The sequence below is a fragment of the Lynx rufus genome, unplaced genomic scaffold (genome assembly GCF_022079265.1).
Source record: "Lynx rufus isolate CCGP_SWC_20201006 ecotype Redwood Valley unplaced genomic scaffold, mLynRuf1.p SCAF_7, whole genome shotgun sequence".
Lineage (NCBI taxonomy): Eukaryota > Metazoa > Chordata > Mammalia > Carnivora > Felidae > Lynx > Lynx rufus.
The window spans coordinates 46,844,934-46,862,854 of record NW_025814889.1 but is presented as its reverse complement, the minus strand read 5'-3'; the positions used below and the strand labels follow the sequence as shown (position 1 = coordinate 46,862,854).

At 40.9% G+C, this 17,921-nt stretch overlaps 1 protein-coding gene across 1 annotated transcript; it reads right to left on the bottom strand.

Annotated features, from left to right (window-relative positions):
* Positions 1-243: 243 nt before the first annotated feature.
* On the bottom strand, positions 244-17,417 carry DDX47 (DEAD-box helicase 47). Its single transcript, XM_047066767.1, has 12 exons — positions 17,325-17,417; positions 16,362-16,455; positions 10,359-10,547; positions 10,039-10,110; positions 9,689-9,807; positions 9,042-9,113; positions 8,829-8,945; positions 8,150-8,296; positions 7,465-7,602; positions 5,450-5,520; positions 4,290-4,419; positions 244-2,745 (listed from the first exon to the last, which is right to left on the bottom strand). Exons 1-12 carry the CDS (start codon positions 17,409-17,411, stop codon positions 2,614-2,616), a joined length of 1,368 nt encoding a protein of 455 aa, XP_046922723.1. The 5' UTR covers positions 17,412-17,417; the 3' UTR covers positions 244-2,613.
* Positions 17,418-17,921: the final 504 nt, after the last annotated feature.

The following is a 17,921-nucleotide window of genomic DNA, read 5'->3' as shown; positions in this document are numbered from 1 at the left end:
CTGCCATTTCTATTCCACAATGCAGTCTTAAACCCCAAAGAATATAGCAGTACAGAAAGATGGTCTGTACTGGATTAATAATCTTCCCCTAAAATTTGTGTCTACCTAGAACTCCAGAGTGTGACCTTATTTGGAAATAGGGTCTTTGCAGATATAATTGGTTATGATGAGGTCACACTGGATTAGGGTGCACCCTAAATCCAATGACTGGTATCCTTAGAGGAAGGCCATGTGAAGACACAGACACATGAGGAAGGTTACATCGAGAGGGAGGCAGAGATTAGAGTTATGTTGCCACAGGCCAAGCGACACCAAGGACTGCCAGCAACCACCAGAAGCTAGGAAGAGGCAAGGAGTCTTCTCTAGAGGTTTCAGATGATGCATGGCCCTGCTAACACCATCTCAGACTTCCAGTTGCCAGAACCGTGAGCCAATCAATTTCTGTTGTTTTAAGCCACCCAGTTTGTAGGACTTTGTTATGGCAGCCCTAGGAAACTAACATACATCTTGATGAGGGTTTCAGCAGCAAGACTTCGCAACGTTACCTTAGAGGATAAGGGAACATGAAGAACAGATCTAAATAGTAGCACAAACTCACAGCTCTGTCCTCATTTACTAACAGATCACATTCATTTATTTCTGTGCCTCCTGTCCTCCACAGTAGTATCTTTATTTGTTCTGTGTAGGACTCTAGCTTACAGTCTGGACCTACTAATATGCCTAAAGACGCATCATCCACATTTCTTTGCTTAGTATCCTATCGTCCCATCCTAGCAAAGCATAATTACATGTATACTTTAGAGACAACAGCTAAGCTTTAGAGCAGTTTTTAACCCTTTCAGTCTCCCCAGAAATAGGCACATACTTCAGGGGTCTACGGACCCTATGTGAGAGACTCCACTTTTTTAGAAAGTTCAGACACCTTCAGGATAATTCCAATCTCTTCTCCTTACCCACCACCCACACCCCAATTCAATGTCAGCTTGCTTCTGAAGTCCTCCAATGAATGACAACAGCAACCCTCCATTCACTTTTACCCAAAGGCTCAGAGAGAAAGTGTTGCTATTATCCAAGCCACTGCAGAAAGTTCCATCTGGAAAATACAACATTCAGGGAGAATTAGCCTCCAATCATACCCACAATTCAAAACAAAGTCACAGTTATGGCCCCCACTCAACTACTTGACTCCTGCTTTTCTTCCACCCTTTTTCTCCTTTCCTTCTTTCTTACTGACTCCTAATTTTTCTAATTTAACCTTCGCTCAAATGCACCATAACAAGGAGCAATGAAATTTGGAGCAACCTAAACAAAATAATCCATGTGTTTAGATTTCAATTAATTATAAATGCCTTATCCACAGGCATTTCTCTTAGGATACGTTTCTGGCAGAATGTCCCCTATATTTATAAAGATCTTCCTGCAAGTAACCATCCACACCTGACTACCACAGAGAAGTTTACTGACATCTATTTTTCACTTCTTGCCAGATACTTTGACTCTAAGACGCACTTTCCATTAAGATATACATAGAACGTTTCTCTTCAAAACTCAATCTTAAACCACTGGAATCTCTTCACCCTGGTTCTGCCAATTCAGACCCTTTCTCTTCTAATAAATGACAAAAATGATTAGGCATCTTCTATGAGTTGAAAGTCTTCAGGGCACAAGACTGTTCATGACCGTGAAGCTCACAGCTGTTTCTGATTTCCATCAACTTTCCCCTATCTGACCCAGTCTCTACAGAGCCACGGTCTATTTTCTCTCCAGGAGCTGATGATCCAGCTTTACATATTCTGAGTTATGTAGCCATATAGATGGAGACAAAAGAAAAGAAACCAGTCTTCCTAACCCGAGCAGTCTTCTTCCTAACCCAAAAGCAGTCTTCTTAAACCGAGCAGTCAGGGAAGTGAATGTACCTAGGGATCTAAGACACTCTGCAGTCTTACTTAAGGCCTTTGATCCATCCCCAAGAAAAACACAACCACCTTTTAAGCAGGACTTCCCATTCAAAGCCATCCATCACCTCGTTCCTTTGCAGATCTTTAAAAATCATAAATAATGTTTACCTTAATTAAGAAAAAGCAATGATTTTGCCACATAACTGCCACTGTCAATTTCTTACCTATTAGCAAGATCTTACTTAAATCTGTAAAGTCCCTCAACCCGTAAAGGTTTTCAAAGAGTTTGAATCTTTTAAAAATAGTAGGCAAATTTATTAGTCCACATTTGGTCTAATGAAGCACAAGCTGAGATTGCTTAAGTATCACCAGTTTTACAAATACAGAAGCTTCTTCCCTTTACAAATACAGGTCCAGGGCTCCATCAACCTAGTCCTTGACTTGCAGCTGAAAAAACAAAAGGTCTGTGTGAAGTGATAAAAGAACACATCCTACTCATCTCGTGACCAAGAAACCAAAGCTGACACGAGCACCGTAAAGTGTGTGCGGTAATGGCACCCTACGGAAGGAAAGCGAGTGCTCAAGTAGATGAGCAGGTTCTCGACATCACTGTGACAGATTTCGGTCTGAGGAACTGTGCTGGAGGGGGCTTCATCCTCTTCTACAATCCCCTTATACGAAACAAAAGGCTGAAATCAAGTCTTTATAAAAGAAATTAACGGCCTTTCCGTTTCTTCATTTTTCCTCCAGCGACCTTGTTCCTGACACCCATAGCACCCTCTGTGTCGTCATTGTCCCCAGTGTCCTCCCGCACGCGTTTCTTCTTTTCTCCATGCTCCCTTAACTCCTGCAAGAAAAGAGAAAGGATGGGATTGAAAATGAATTACTGTCACTGAGGGTAACACATCCTGCTCTCCTCTCCTTAAAATCCAACACCGGGGCACCTGGGTGGCTCAGTCGGTTAAGCAGCTGACTTCAGCTCAGGTCATGATCTTGCAGTTCTTGAGTTCAAGCCCCGTGTTGGGCTCTGTGCTGGCAACTCCTGGAGCCTGCTTCGATTTCTGTGTCTCCTACTCTCTGCCCCTCCCCCACTCACGCTCTCTCTTTCTCTCTCAAAAATAAACCAAAAAAAAAAAAAAACCACTACATAACTCCCTAATACCTCACACTAACAAAGGGAGAAGACCAAAACCCCAATACACAAAAATGTTTACATGAAAATTAAAACAGTAAGCTATTATTTACACATGGCAGGCCAGCAAAGATTTAAGAGAATGGTAATACCTAGTATTTGTCAAGGTGTGGGGACACCCACATAAACTGTCGCCAACAGCTCTTCTGGGTGGGAGAGGGAGAAATCTGGTATTCTGTATGAATTCAAATTTTAACTCCATTTACTCCTCGGCCCGACAACTAATTCTACTTTTAGGAATTTATTCTAAGGAAACGAGTACACAAAGTTGCACATACTAGGATGTCCAACATGGTACTAGTTAAAACACAAAACATGTGAAAAAACATAAATATACACCCATGTAAGTCATGTTATATATTTATAATGGAATTTTTTGTAGCCACTGAGAAGTGATCACATTGCTCTATATTTGTTAAAATAGAAAAAATGTTAATCATATACAATTAGATAACATCTAATTATGGCTAAAAAAAGAAAAATAGCCAAATGTTATCAAGAGCCAAATGTTCGCCGTGGGGGATAACTCATATGTCTCATTTACTATTTTAATCTTTTCCATATTTTCTGAAATTCTTTCCAATGTATATCTAATACTTTTATAAACCAAAATACCAAATGAGAGTTCTATGTGAGCAGAAAAACACAAGTCCACGCCTCAGCTACTCAGAAAGCAGCCCAGGGGCAAAGTTTCTTCATCCCTCAGACTAGAACTCTAGGGAGCAGACAGCACTTGCTAGGATTCTCTTTTACAGTCTTCCCATCCTCACCATTATTATTACTGCTACTTACTGTTAGTTACTACGCAGTTCACATTAGCTTATCTGATGCCCAAAAAACCCCTATAAGGATCAAGGTAACTGTTATTTCCAATTTACAGGCAAGGAACTGATTCCGAGAGGTCAGACGCATTGTTCAAACCACAATGTCCAATTCACAGCTGGGTCTTCTGATCTCGAGTCCAGAGGTTTTCTTGCCACATGTGAAACATGAACAGTGGCTGAGCATGTGGTCACTGTGGTCAGACTGAGTCCAGACCTCGATTCAAATTACCTACCATCTCTACACGTTAGTATGCTCATCTTAAATTTAGAATAAAATAATACTTCCTGCAGTTAGTTATGAGGATTAATCCAACAGCATCTAGCACGTAGTTACCATTACTTGCATAAAAGTTGGTGAAAAAGTAAGTTGCATACCATTCGGGCAAATCTTTGGGCTTCAGTGACACGCTCTGTCAGCATCATAACCTCATCATCCTGTGTTGGAAAGACAGGCAGTTTCTTCCCAATTAAGTGTTCTATGCGCTGGAAGAGTTCTACATCATACCTGAGGAAGGAAAATTGGTGTGGTTTTGGCTGGCTGACAACGCGGATGTCTGTCCATTCCCAAACTACACATTATGCGGAATGAGGCAACTGACGCAAGTGTTAAACAATACTGAATCCAGAATACTGATTAGAGCAATCCTCGGTACACAGCCCACTAGAAGATCACCCAACATATTTTTACTCCCAGAAAAGCCAAAATTTTGTCTCTCTAAAAACAAAATCGGGGCGCCTGGGTGGCTCAGTCAGTTAAGTGTTTGACTTCGGCTCCAGTCATGATCTCGTGGTTTGTGCTGGAGCCCCATGTCAGGCTCTGTGCTGACAGCTCGGAGCCTGGAGCCTGCTTCGGATTCTGTGTCTCCCTCTCTCTCTGCCCCTCCCCTGCTAATGCTCTGTCTGTCAAAAATAAACATTAAAGTTTTTTATTTATTTTTTTTTAATTTTTTTAACGTTTATTTATTTTTGGGACAGAGAGAGACAGAGCATGAACGGGGGAGAGTCAGAGAGAGAGGGAGACACAGAATCTGAAACAGGCTCCAGGCTCTGAGCAGTCAGCACAGAGCCCAACAAAGGGCTCGAACTCACAGATCGTGACCTGAGCCAAAGTCGGACGCTTAACCGACTGAGCCACCCAGGCGCCCCTAAAGTTTTTTAAACAAAATCAAAATAATTATTCTAATACTCTGAGTTGAGGGAAAAGTCACTACTCTCCAGCTTCAGCAGTTGAAAGAAGGAGCAAGGGTTTGTGTGTTTCTATATGCCAAATGCTACACTAGATCATACATATATATATATATATATATATATATATGTATACATAGGATACATGTATATATGTACATATGTATATAATCTTCATTAATGCTCTGGTAAGTAGATACCATTATTTGCATTGTACAAATGCTGAAAACAACGTGAAGGAGGTTAAATGACTATTACAGTAAGTGGCAAAGTCAGGCCACCAAATCAGTCTGCACCAAAGCTCTGCTCTTTTCTCTGCATTGTTCTGCCCCTGAAGTCAATTTGCTTACTGTGTGACAAAGGTGATAGCCTTTCCAGAACGCCCAGCTCGAGCGGTTCGACCTACTCGATGGATATAATCCTGAGAAAAAAAGCATAAATAAACCCGAGTTACATAAAATTTAAATAAAAAACTATGAACACAAAGTCTTACTGCAAACTTCTGAAAGGAAATACACTCATGTTGAAACATGGAAAAATGGACTGGGCAATTTGTTCAGATAAATCTACTTCATCTTTTTTATTTTCCTTGCAGCACAAAACTGACTCTCTTTTCTTTACAGAAAGACAAATCTAAAGCATATCTACATGGCTGCAGACAACATGGTCTAGAGAAAAACAGCACTGGATCTAGAGGCAGACCTGCATCATGGCTCTGGTCTTACCACCTACCAGCTACACAACTATCTACAAGTCACATAGCCTCTTCGAATCTTGGTTTCTATCTATAAAACAGGGATAGAAACACATGCCCACACTCAGAGTTATTGGGAAAATCAAATGAGACAGCACCTTGTCTACAGCAGTTAAATACAAAGCCAAGAGATACTAGCTGTTCTGGGGGCAATTCTGTCCTCCCCAGGGATATTTGGAAATGTCAGAACACATATGCGGTTGTCATAATGTCACCTATGGGTAGAGGCCAGGAATGCTGCTAAGCATCCTACAATGCGAAGGACAGCCCCACAGCAAAGAATCTGCTCGCCCAAAACATTAATAGTGCCAAGGCTGAGAAACCCTGAGATACACTGAGAACCACAAGCTGACGACTCTGAAGAAGTAAGACTGACAAAGATCAGCACGTGCTGCATCTACTCCTGTGATCTCACACCTCTCTTTGGCTACCTTCATTCACATTTATTAATATCACATCCTCAGGCACATGCAAGATAACGAGAATAAATAAATCAAGAGCTTTCCCAGTTTTTGATACTTAACCAATAAAGGATTAAGAAGAAAAAAAAAGGATACAGAAAACATTCCATTAAGAAACACACTTTGGAGGGGCGTCTGGGTGGCCCAATCAGTTAAGCATCTGACTCTTGATTTCAGCTCAGGTCATGATCTTGCAGTCATGGGATCGAGTCCCATGTAGGGCTCTGCTCTGACAGCAACAGAGCCTGCTTGGGATTCTCTCCTTCCCTCTCAAAATAAATAAGTAAACATTAAAAAAAAAAAAAAAGAATATTCTTAAAAAATACACTTTGGACGCACTGGAATATTATTCAGCCATAAAAAAGAGTTGAATCTTACCATCTGCAATAATAGAGATGGACGTTAAAGACATTATGCTAAGTGAAATAAGTCTGAGAAAAATAAATACTGTATGATCTAACTTATATGTGGAATCTAAAAAAAAAACAAACTGAGCTCATAACATAGACAACATATTTGGTGGTTTCCAAAGGTGGAAATAATGGGAGTAGGGAATCAACTGGGTGAAGGGAGTCAGAAAGTACAAACCTCAAGTTATAATACAAGTAAGCCATGGGAGTGAAATGTACAGCATAGCAAAAATAGTTAATAATACTATATTACACATTTGAAAGCTGCTAAGAGAGTAGACCTTAAAAGTTCTCAGTGCAAGAAAAAAAACTCATAACAATGTATGGTAACTAGACTTGTGGCAATCATTTTGTGATACATACAAACAGCATACCATTATGTTATACAACTAAAACTAATCTTTTATGTCAATTATACCTCAATTTAAAAAAAAAAAAGAAAGAAAGAAATACAGTTCAAAACTAGAAAGTCAAGTCAGCAGGGACACCTGGGTGGCTGAGTCAGTTGAGTGTCCGACTTTGGCTCAGGTCATGATCTCATAGTTTGTGGGTTCATGCCCCACATGGGGCTCTGTGCTGACAGCTCAAGAGTCTGGAGCCTTCCTCAGATTCTGTGTCTCCCTCTCTCTCCTCCTCCCCCATTCACATTCTGTCTCTCTCTCAAAAAAAAACATTACACATCAAATCAACATTAAAAAAAAATTTTCTTTAAAGAAAGTCAGGTCAGCAATGGGACTCACCTTGGAATGGGTAGGAATGTCAAAGTTAACAACTACATCCACATGAGGTATGTCCAAACCTCGGCTTGCAACATCAGTTGCTAGAAGAATAGAACGAGCCTTTGCCTTAAACTTATTAAGGGATCCTAAGCGTTTGCTCTGACATGATGAAAAGAAATGAAAAGAATGTTAATCTTGATAAACTAAGGAATCTCAGAATCTAAGACACACAAACTAGAAACACTAAATATAAGAACCAAGACAGAAATTTTTAAAAGGATGTTTCCCCTAAGTCCAAACTAGGCTCCACAGATCAGAAGGAAACATGGAAGCAACAAAAAAATATTTAAGACGAGGTTAGAAAATACTAACAGGAAACGGGGATTGTTTAACATGACAGATAGTTGAAAAATAATTTATTAAACATCTTTAGAGACCAAAGAATCAACGTTAGCACTAGGGCTGAATAAATCAACTGAAAAGCTTCCATACCAGACAAATAACTATGAAATCTTCTAATTTGAGCCTCTTACTATCCTAAAAGGAGGAAGTAAGCAACTAGAGCAACACTTTAAAGCCCATAAAATCAAAACAATTCTGAAAAGATGCATGAACACCTCATGTTGTTATTGTACAGAACTACTGCTATAAGCTTTACCCTTTTCACACCACCGTTTCACCACTAATGATGCCGAAGAATCTTTACCTGACTCATCTGTCCATGGAGGGGGATAGCAGTGAATCCAAGATTTCGAAGCAGCAAAGCTGTTCTCTGAGTATTGTTACAGGTGCTGCAGAATATCATAAAGGAGTTTCCAGCCAGTTCATTTAGAATGTAAACCAGGTAGGTATCCTAAGTTACAAACCCAAAACAATCAATGTAAGTAACTGATCTGGAAGAAAAGACTGGAGTTCCGGGAATATAAATTATCTAAAAACCTAAGCCTATAGTTGACTCTCAATTACCCAGACCCCAGCTGCCAGTTTGCACTCCTGAAGCAGCATTATCATCTCTGTGAACCATGAATTTCACATGCCTGAAGCCAAGCACAAGGAAATCTATACTCAGCAACCAGGAAAAGTCCCTACATCAAAGCATAAAACGAGGGTCCCTTCCCTATAAAAAAGCCACATAATCAGGAGACAAAAGAAAAACTACTTCAAGAATGGGGCTGGAAAGGAATTACATCATGACTTCATTATTGTGGTTTAGCATGCTGTGAATTCCCGGAATGTTTGACTTTATCAGTGATAAATATAAGCACAGTATGTGTTCTAAAACAAACAGTAGCACAACTCTTAGCTAATCAAAAGTGGACACACTTTCAGATGCTTTAGTGAGGAAGGAGAGGGAGAGGCAGGAACGATCAAAGTAAACACTTTACCTTGAATTTAGAAGGAATAAAAAGGTAATATTGCTGTAATTTCTCAACTGTCTGGTATTTGGAGGAAACAGCACATTTCACAGGATTCTTCAGTGCTGCTCGCTGAAGTTTTTGCACCTGCAGAAAAAAACCTGGAATAGTACACTGATTCCTAAATGCTGTTTTTACTTATCACTTAATAAAGAAGAAATCAGAAGTCCTAGAAAACTTCACCTTCTTGGTCATGGTGGCCGAGAAGAGAAACGTTTTCCGATCTCGGGGAATCACTTTGAGGATCTTGTCAACCTAAGGCACAAAGAAAGGATACCAACGTAACATTTAGAGTGGATATTGACAAATGCTCTTTGTGAAGCAGAGAATGAAAAACTATATCACTGTGGGAATTTGGGAACTCAAAAATTCCATTCAATTCAGCTAAAATTTATTGAATATTTATTATTTGTACCATACTATATGCTGTTTTAAAAAAATGCCACTCAGAGAAAAGAACAGTTTAAATTACAGTAGAGCTAATCTAAGAGAAAAGTCAAAAGTGTTCATCAACTAAGTTATGAGTGGGTCAGCTATGATGACAGAAAATAAAAATATTTCAAGGTATACGAAAGAGGTATATATCAAATAAAATAGAAACGAAATCTGGTAGAAATTTCTCATCTCTAAAACTACAGTCAGACTATATTCTCTAGAGGATACTGAGGCACTGACAACGTGAGGAACACCAAGAATGAAAAAAAGGCAGCAGAAATGTTTAAATTAACTGATAATGATATAGTATTCCACAAAGCAGTTGTGCAATGAACCGAAGTTTGAAAGAGGGCACTTGAGATGTCCTACAATGAGGAAAGAAACTGGGTGCTCACCTCTGTCTCAAAATCCATATTCAATATTCGGTCTGCCTCATCCATCACCAAGTATTTGAGGGCTCTTAAGTTGAAACCTTTTGTATTTTCCAAGTGGTCTATCAGTCGACCAGGAGTTGCTATCAAGAAAGGTTGAAGAGAAAGGGCAATGTTTAAGAACTAGGACAAAAAGAAAAGTTACCAACCACCCCACCCACCAAGCCCCCCAAAATTTCGGAAATTAAAAAATAAAACAAGACCACAAAAATCCTTTCTTCAAAATCTTTCTACACAAATAAGTTTTATGCAACATGGACAGATCTTCTCCAATTCATCGTTGTCAGTGCCTTTTACCGTTGTCAATTACTCACCTATTATTACATGTGGTTTTTTCGCCAGGGCCAGAGACTGGGACATTGAATCGATTCCACCTACAATCACAGCTACAGAAACAAAAAGAATACAGAACAGAGACCCTCAATTTTTTCCACAGTTCACTGAATACGTTTTAAGCCAGTGCTAGATTTCTACTTAAATTTTTCTTCCCGTATAACTTTCCCTAAAGCTAAAATACCAAATTCGCTCTTAAGGTCAATAAAGTCATGTTAATAATATTTGCTTCTATTCTCCTTTTCCATTCATTCTCAACTTGTGAAGAAACTCTACAGTTCCTTTCCTGTCAGACACTTACCGCTTTGCACACCAATGGAAGACCCCAGGGCTTCAAACTGCTCTGAGATCTGAAAGGCCAACTCCCGAGTGGGCGTGAGAACTAAGGCAAACAATCGCTGGGGCGTCTCCAACAGTGCATTCAGAATGGGCAAAGCGAAGGCACCCGTTTTTCCAGAGCCAGTTTCTGCCAGCCCGATGATATCACGACCTAGGAAGAAAAAGAAAACCTCTAACAGCAAAGAAACGCTCTCCGCATTATTTCCCTTTTTCTACAATGACACAACGTGGGCACAAAGTAGACAGTGAATAAATATTTGATGAACTGGAGGGAGAGGAAGGTTGAACAGACAGAAGACATAGTCTCTGTCCTAGGTAAGCTTAAAACCCAGGGGTGACATACACAAATATGATATAATGTGATAAGGGCTTTACAACAGGCCCCTACAACATACAGTGAGAACACAAAGGAAGGAGTAACTCACTGCCCAGGGGAGTCAGGAAAGGCTAACAGACCTGATGAGTAAATTAAATCTGGAATTAAGCAAAGAAAGAAAGGAAGCACATTCCTATAAGAGAACAGAGGACGGAGGCTGTAAAGAACACAGCCACGTGCAGGGAGAGTGAGAAGTACAATGTGGCAGGAACACAGAAATGTTAAGGAGGGAGAGGGAGAAGAATGAGGCTAGAAAAGAAACTCATAAGCCATGATAGGGTGTTTTGATGTCTTCCTGTAAGAAAGAGAATTAAAGGATTTTAAGCAGGGAACATGACAATCAATGTTACTCCTTAGGAAGATAATCCCTATGCCTGATGGCATAATGAGCCAAGGAGCTCAACAGTACATGCATTTACACTGCTTCTTCTGAGGGAAGAATGCCGTAAGTAATCCCTTAAGAAGAGGTCCCCATGGTCTGTTATCACCAATCAAGCCGTAACTATAAGATTTGGAAATTAACTCCCGAACCAAGGCCACCATCTCTAGGCTGGCTGGCTGCAGCTCACAAGGTAGCTGTGCACTCCAACAGCGCCTGCTGAGATTGCTTCCTAGTGATAATGACCTCCACGGTTGATGCTCACATTGTTCCCTGACTGTATAGAACTGCTGAGATTTCCTTACCTAGAGATTAACCCTACAATAAACCCCTTTTCTCCGAGGTTACCTGAGTGACTCTCTTCCTTATGACCTAAGATGACCTTAACAGAATGGGGAACACACAGGAAAGTAAGAGCTCAGTTAGGATACCAGGGGAGTTAGTATGGTGGTCTGAACTAAGGCAAGACAGTGAGGATAAAAACAAGTGAGATGTACAAAGTAATGAAAGAAAATGTGGTTGACACATGGGTTTCTAAGGGCATATAGAAAATTAGCTCTGGTGAGGAAAACAATGACTCTGGTTTGAACATAGGAACTTGAGGTTTCTGCAACAGGCTCAGAGAGAAATATCTAAAAACCAGTTGGACGCACTTGTTTGGAGCTCAGCAGAGAAGTACAGGCTATAAACACAGAAGTGGGAGCATCCTAACAGTTTTGCTCCCCCAAGGGCAGACACATCAGAATAACCTATGGGATTCTTATACCTACACATGCCCAAGTCACACATGTGGAAATTCTGATTCAGTGACTCTAGAAATCTCTACTGTTTTACAAGTAAGACAGGTAATTCTGATGAGCACTGGCTGAGACTCACTGATGCAGATAGTGTTAAAGCTTCAGGACTGGATGAGAAATCTTAGTAGTGTTTTCAGAGTGAGGAAAAAAAAAAGGATAAAGATAGAATTAACCTTACAAGGAAAAAGGAAAGGAACCAGAAGAATCTCATAAAGAATAGCTGGAAAGACAGAAGATAATACTGACTTGAAATTGAGGAGGAAGAGAGCTCAAGAAAGGAGAGTGATTGATATCAAGTAGAGCAGACTTCTCAACATCCGTCTTTTAGACACTGATCACTTAAACTAGGATCCTGCCAAGCCAGAGCAAACAACTCCATAGTCTAGTGAATTCTACCATTTACCCTTCTAAACAGTAACATCGATGTTACCTATAAAAGTACAGGTGTAGATGTGAATTATAAGTCAGACCAGACAATGCACTAATTTTGTAAAGGTCAGAGCAACAAATGACAATATACGGATAAAATTTCTCCCTCATTTACTAACTTTATTGTTGTTGTAGGGTAAGTGATAATGCATTGCAACAGCCTCTACCTATTTGTGAGCTAAGGGCTTCCAAAGCCTTTTATTCCCCAACTTTGGGGGGATTCTGCCCTCCCTGCCTGGGTACAACACACCTTCTAGAACAGGAAAACAAAAACAAAAACAAGAACAAGAACAAAAACAAAAACACACCCACTGGGATCTGTTCCCCTTTTCTTTCAAGGGAAGTCTTAAAATTTCAGAAGAAAGGGGTATACAGGAAAGATTTAGGGAAATAAAGGAGCTTAAGTCTCTCAATCCATGTGGCTGTAATGCCCACCGCCCACAAAGCAATATTCACTTTGTGAAACTATTTTTCTCTATTATCTCCTTTCTTCTTCTCACAACCTGTAAGCCTTTCCAGTGGTAGTATCTGTGTAGAATGAACACCCAGTAAGAGGAGCAGGAATAAATTCATTCACCTGCCACACTGCTAGCACCTAACACAACTACTTGGTACATGGCAGCCATTCAAAAAACTGTCTGAAATTCGTAGAGGACTTTGAGTGATCTCTGAATTAAAAATAAACTTAATATGGAGTGCCTGGGTGGCTCAGTCGGTTAAGCGTCCGACTTCAGCTCAGGTCATGATCTCACGGATGGTGGGTTCAAGCCCCCATCGGGCTCTGTGCTGACAGATTGGTGCCTGGAGCCTGCTTCGGATTCTGTGTCTCCCTCTCTCTCTGTCCCTCCCCCGTTCGTGCTCTGTCTCTCAAAAAATAGATTAAAATGTTAAAAAATTTTTTTGAAAAATAAACTTAATACATGAAACAGATGGGAAGAAAAGCATCCTCAAAAATCATCAAAAGATTTTGCTCTCCCCACTGTAACACTATAATATAGGGCCAAGAACACAGGCTTTTCACTAGAACATCCTATTATTCAAATTCTAGCTCTACTGATAACAAGTTATGTGCACCCACCCATGGTACTTAATCCACTGGCCATCACCAATAAAATAATCATTCCTGCCTTTCAGAATTGTTATAAGTTTAAGAACAATGGATGGACCCAGGATGCCACAATTTTGTAGAAACTGACACCATCATTAGTACTCAAACTAAATTTTAAAGTTAAGAGAAGACAAAAGAAAAACTTTGTTAGATTATTTAAATCTCTTGCTTAGAGCCAGCGTCTATAGGTTTTTTAAATGAAGCATTTGTAAACTACTCCTTAGAATGAAATAACCTCAAGAATAAGAATACTTTCGGGGCGCCTGGGTGGCGCAGTCGGTTAAGCGTCTGACTTCAGCCAGGTCACGATCTCGCGGTCCGTGGGTTCGAGCCCCGCGTCGGGCTCTGGGCTGATGGCTCAGAGCCTGGAGCCTGTTTCCGATGCTGTGTCTCCCTCTCTCTCTGCCCCTCCCCCGTTCATGCTGTGTCTCTCTCTGTCCCAAAAATAAATAAACGTTGAAAAAAAAAAAAATTTAAAAAAAAAAAAGAATAAGAATACTTTCCATGATGATTATGTCAGTCACATTACTCAGTTCCTAGTAATCTTTCATGGACTCCTACTTTCTCTGCATTAAATACAAACTTTTTACTGAAAACATTATAAATAATTTAAGGATTATTACCACCACCTAATTTGGGTTCATTCTTCCAACACATGCTGTAGGGCAGGCAGGAAAATGCCAGAAAGCACCAACCCTTCTTTATGCTTTTTAAAGCAATTCCAGTACTTCTGACTGCCGAAACTTCTTCCCCACTAATGGCCTTTACACAATCCTTATCCTCTTAGCGTCTCTAGACAACTTGAAAGTGTTTACGGCCCCCTCCCTAAAACACTCTCCCTTACCTAATTTGTATGAAACTGTCCTCTCATGATTTTCAACCTGTTATTGAGTCTCCATTTCTCCCCCTGTCATCTCTTGACCCTACGTGGCAACCTCAGCCATTTCCACAGTTTCAGCTACAACTTCTCTTTGGATGTGGTATCTGCATCCAGTTCTGGACCCTTAATCAAGCTCTAATTCCCAGATTCCACCTGTGCGTCAGTCAAGTCTATTTCTTTGATGCCCGAAATCAATTATTTCCAACTGAACTCCTCTTTCCTGAAATTATTTCTCCTCCTATGTTCCCTTTTTACACCAGTAATATGTCCTAAACACACAGGCAACAATCCTAGATTTCCCTACCCCTTGCCTTCCATTAACTAACTAGTTATAAAATCATGATGACTCCTTTTCTATCATTTTTCTTTCTCACTACCTCTACCCTACCCTTTATTTACTGCCAAAATTACCGCAATGCCCTCCTAATTGGTCTCCCAGCCTCTTGTCTCTCATCTCTAAATTTCCTTATAAAGCTATGAGATTAATAGTCCAAGAAAACAACTCTAAGCATTTTATTCTCCTGCTAAAAAACTAATCCCCAAAGGCACTCCACTGCCCATGGAACAAAGACCAAATTCCTTTACCCACATTTAAGTCCTGCATAATCTGGCCCCAAAGACTTTACTAATCCTTTCCCTATTCTCTACTAAGTAGTTGCAAGCCTCCACACATGCCCATGTGTTCCAGCCTCCTTAGCTTTTTTTTCATATTGTTCCCTATGCCTAGAAGGTCCTCCCCTCCCATCATGCACGAATGTCTAAATCTTATTCAGTCTTCAAGGTTCCGCTTGAATGTCCTTCCAACCTTTCCAGCCAAAAACTAAAGTTTACTCTAGTCCATTCCAATGAGTAGTAATCTCTTCTCCTCCCTCAGTGCACTTGGAATGTAACTTTCTTATGTCCCAGTTCACTTTGTAATAGATTTATAATTATCTCCTTACTAGACTCTAAGTTCTTAGAGTGGGCAGAATCTTAACTTCTGATGCCTTACACTTGTATCAGATACTTACTATTTATAGAAGGAGCAAATGGAATTTCATAGAGTAAGTCTAATTACTTTTCCACGTGACAGCTCTCCAAATCACTGAAGCCAATTACCATATCCCATCCAGATCTACTCTTCTGCAGACTGAGTGCACTCAAGCTCCTTTAACTATTTAGGACTATTCTTGTTACTGTACCACACTCACTGCCACTCTTGGTCCCTCAAAACTGGGCCCCAGAACTAAGCATAATATTCTAGATGTGTTCTAACCAGCAAAGGCATTTCTCTCACTAGAGCTAGTTCAAGAGTTCTTAACTTGGGATATATGGGAGAGGAATTCAGAGTGAGGGGTAAATTCTACATACAGATACGTTCATACATTTTTTTTCTTTTTTTTTTTCTTTTTTTTTGCTTGCCTGGAAAATCTCTTATACTAATGTAGCTAAGATTCCATTCATTTTCTCTATGGAACTTAATGAATTTCAGTGAACATTGCTAGGTCTCTTTTACCACCAACCCTAACACTGTGAAGCTGGGCTTTGGGAATCTAAGAGCAGGACTTTACCTCTACTCCCATGAAAGTTCACCCTGTTAGTTTCAGTCCCACTAGTCATCAAACATGTTAGCCATTCTTCTGAAAATCTGATAAACACGTCTCACAAAGCGAGAGCTCTCACTCCTCTAGATACTGATGTGTGTTCCAGGCACCCTTATGTAAATCTGCACTTATTGATTCATAATTCCTAACAAGTTTCTTGTTCATACACTTTAATCCAGTGTGTCCTTAAAGTTAGCACCTGTTGCAAACAACAAATCTCCTTATAGAAAGTAAGCTCAGTAGAACAGAATTACTTTTTCAAAAGCCAATAAGCCACAAATTTTGTATCTTTAGTGACCATATTTTTATATTACTTGAAGTATACAACAACAGCTCTCAAAAGTGGTAAGTAGTTGATTGAGTATAACTTCATACTGAACCTGTATTAAGCCACATGTTTAATTTCAACCTACCTTGTAAGGCCAAAGGAATAGCTTCAATCTGGATCTTTGTGGGCTTTGTCCATCCCAACTGGTCACAAGCTTCACACAACACATCTGTCACACCCTTAGAATTCAGAAAAATACACTTTAGCAAAGAGGAACCCACACACTTGCCTCCCAGCTAATTTTTTTTTTAATGTTTATTTTATTTTTGAGAGAAAGAAAGAGCATGAGCAGGGGAGGGGCAGAGAGGGGGTTAACACAAAATCCGAAGCAGGCTCCAAGCTCTGAGCTGTCAGCACAGAGCCGCAGCCAGGCTGGAACCCGGGAACCACAAGATCGTGACCCGAGCCACAGTCGGTTGCTTAACCCACTGGGCCACCCAGGCGCCCCTGCCTCCATCCTAATTAAATGACTGTCGGACCCACCCTGCTGGTGACATGTGCATCCCTTACGCTTGGATTCAAGAAGTATTGCGAGCCTACTCGGTCCGCTCTTTATGAGCACTAGGAGATAGTAGCACTTCAAGACTTAACACTTTCTACTCAAAGAGACAAACCCAAGCTCTTCACGTGCACTATTTCATTCAAGCCTCACAATTCGCTGAAGTACGTATTATTACCCCCAATTTACAGATGTGGCAAGTGAGGCACCGCGAGGTAACAACGTGCCCCTAGTAAGTGACTGGGTCAGAATCCAAACCCGTTGCATCTTACTCCGAGGTGGGGAGGGGGGAACTTACAAATACAAACGTCGCCACACCAAAAGGGAAAAAAGCGCAAATGGGGACTCTCAGGGACGGGCAGCCCTCCCACCATCCAAACCCAGAAGCTTAGGGAGAGCGTCTGGAACCCAAGTTTCGGAAATTCTGAAGGAAACCCAAGCTAGGCCCCAGCTGCGTCTATACACTATTAGCCGGAACCTAAGGCAAATGGACTCTGCCTGCGCCCAGTGTCAGCAGTACAAAGAAAAGCCTGAGTCATCCACGCTCACCAGATCTTTAAAAGTTTTAGTTTCCTCCTCTTGCACCGCCGGCTGAGGCGCTTCAGTCGGAGAATCGTGCTCCTCGGGCGCCGCCATGTCTTCCGCGCACTCCGGAAGCGGGTCTCCGGCGCACGGCGTGCCGGGAAATGTAGTTTTAGTTCTCCCCGGCCAGCGTGTTCTGGGCGCCCCCCTGCGGACTGGTTGGGATTTGCCGGCCGGAGGGCTGAGGCCTTGTGGAACTTAGTTTTAAAAAGGGGGTAGGGGATGGATATTAACGTGTAGGCTTGTGGAACTGAGAGGAGTGCAGAAGGCACTGATGACCTGGGCCTCCTGTCTGTCCTTTAGGATCCTTATAAGAAGTTATTCCCACCTCTCACACCTGTTATGTTCCTTGCTTCTCCAATCATACAGCATTGAACAGGGTGATACTGCAATACTATTTACTTATTATAATTGTTTCATTCATTTACTCAGTTGAGCCCACCATATGCTAGGGCTATACTACATGCCTAGTGGCCAGGACACCATCCGTTGCTGTGGAGAAGACAGATAATGAATAAATGATCACAGATAATTTCAAACTGTGAAAAATGCTATGATGTAACA

Coding starts and splice junctions, on each gene's coding strand:
- DDX47 (XM_047066767.1), bottom strand. CDS start 17,411: ATGGCGGCGCCCGAGGAGCACGATTCTCCGACTGAAGCGCCTCAGCCG. Junction 16,456..17,324: donor CTAAAACTTTTAAAGATCTG/GTGAGCGTGGAT, acceptor CTGAATTCTAAG/GGTGTGACAGATGTGTTGTG. Junction 7,603..8,149: donor TCCATGGACAGATGAGTCAG/GTAAAGATTCTT, acceptor TCATCATGTCAG/AGCAAACGCTTAGGATCCCT.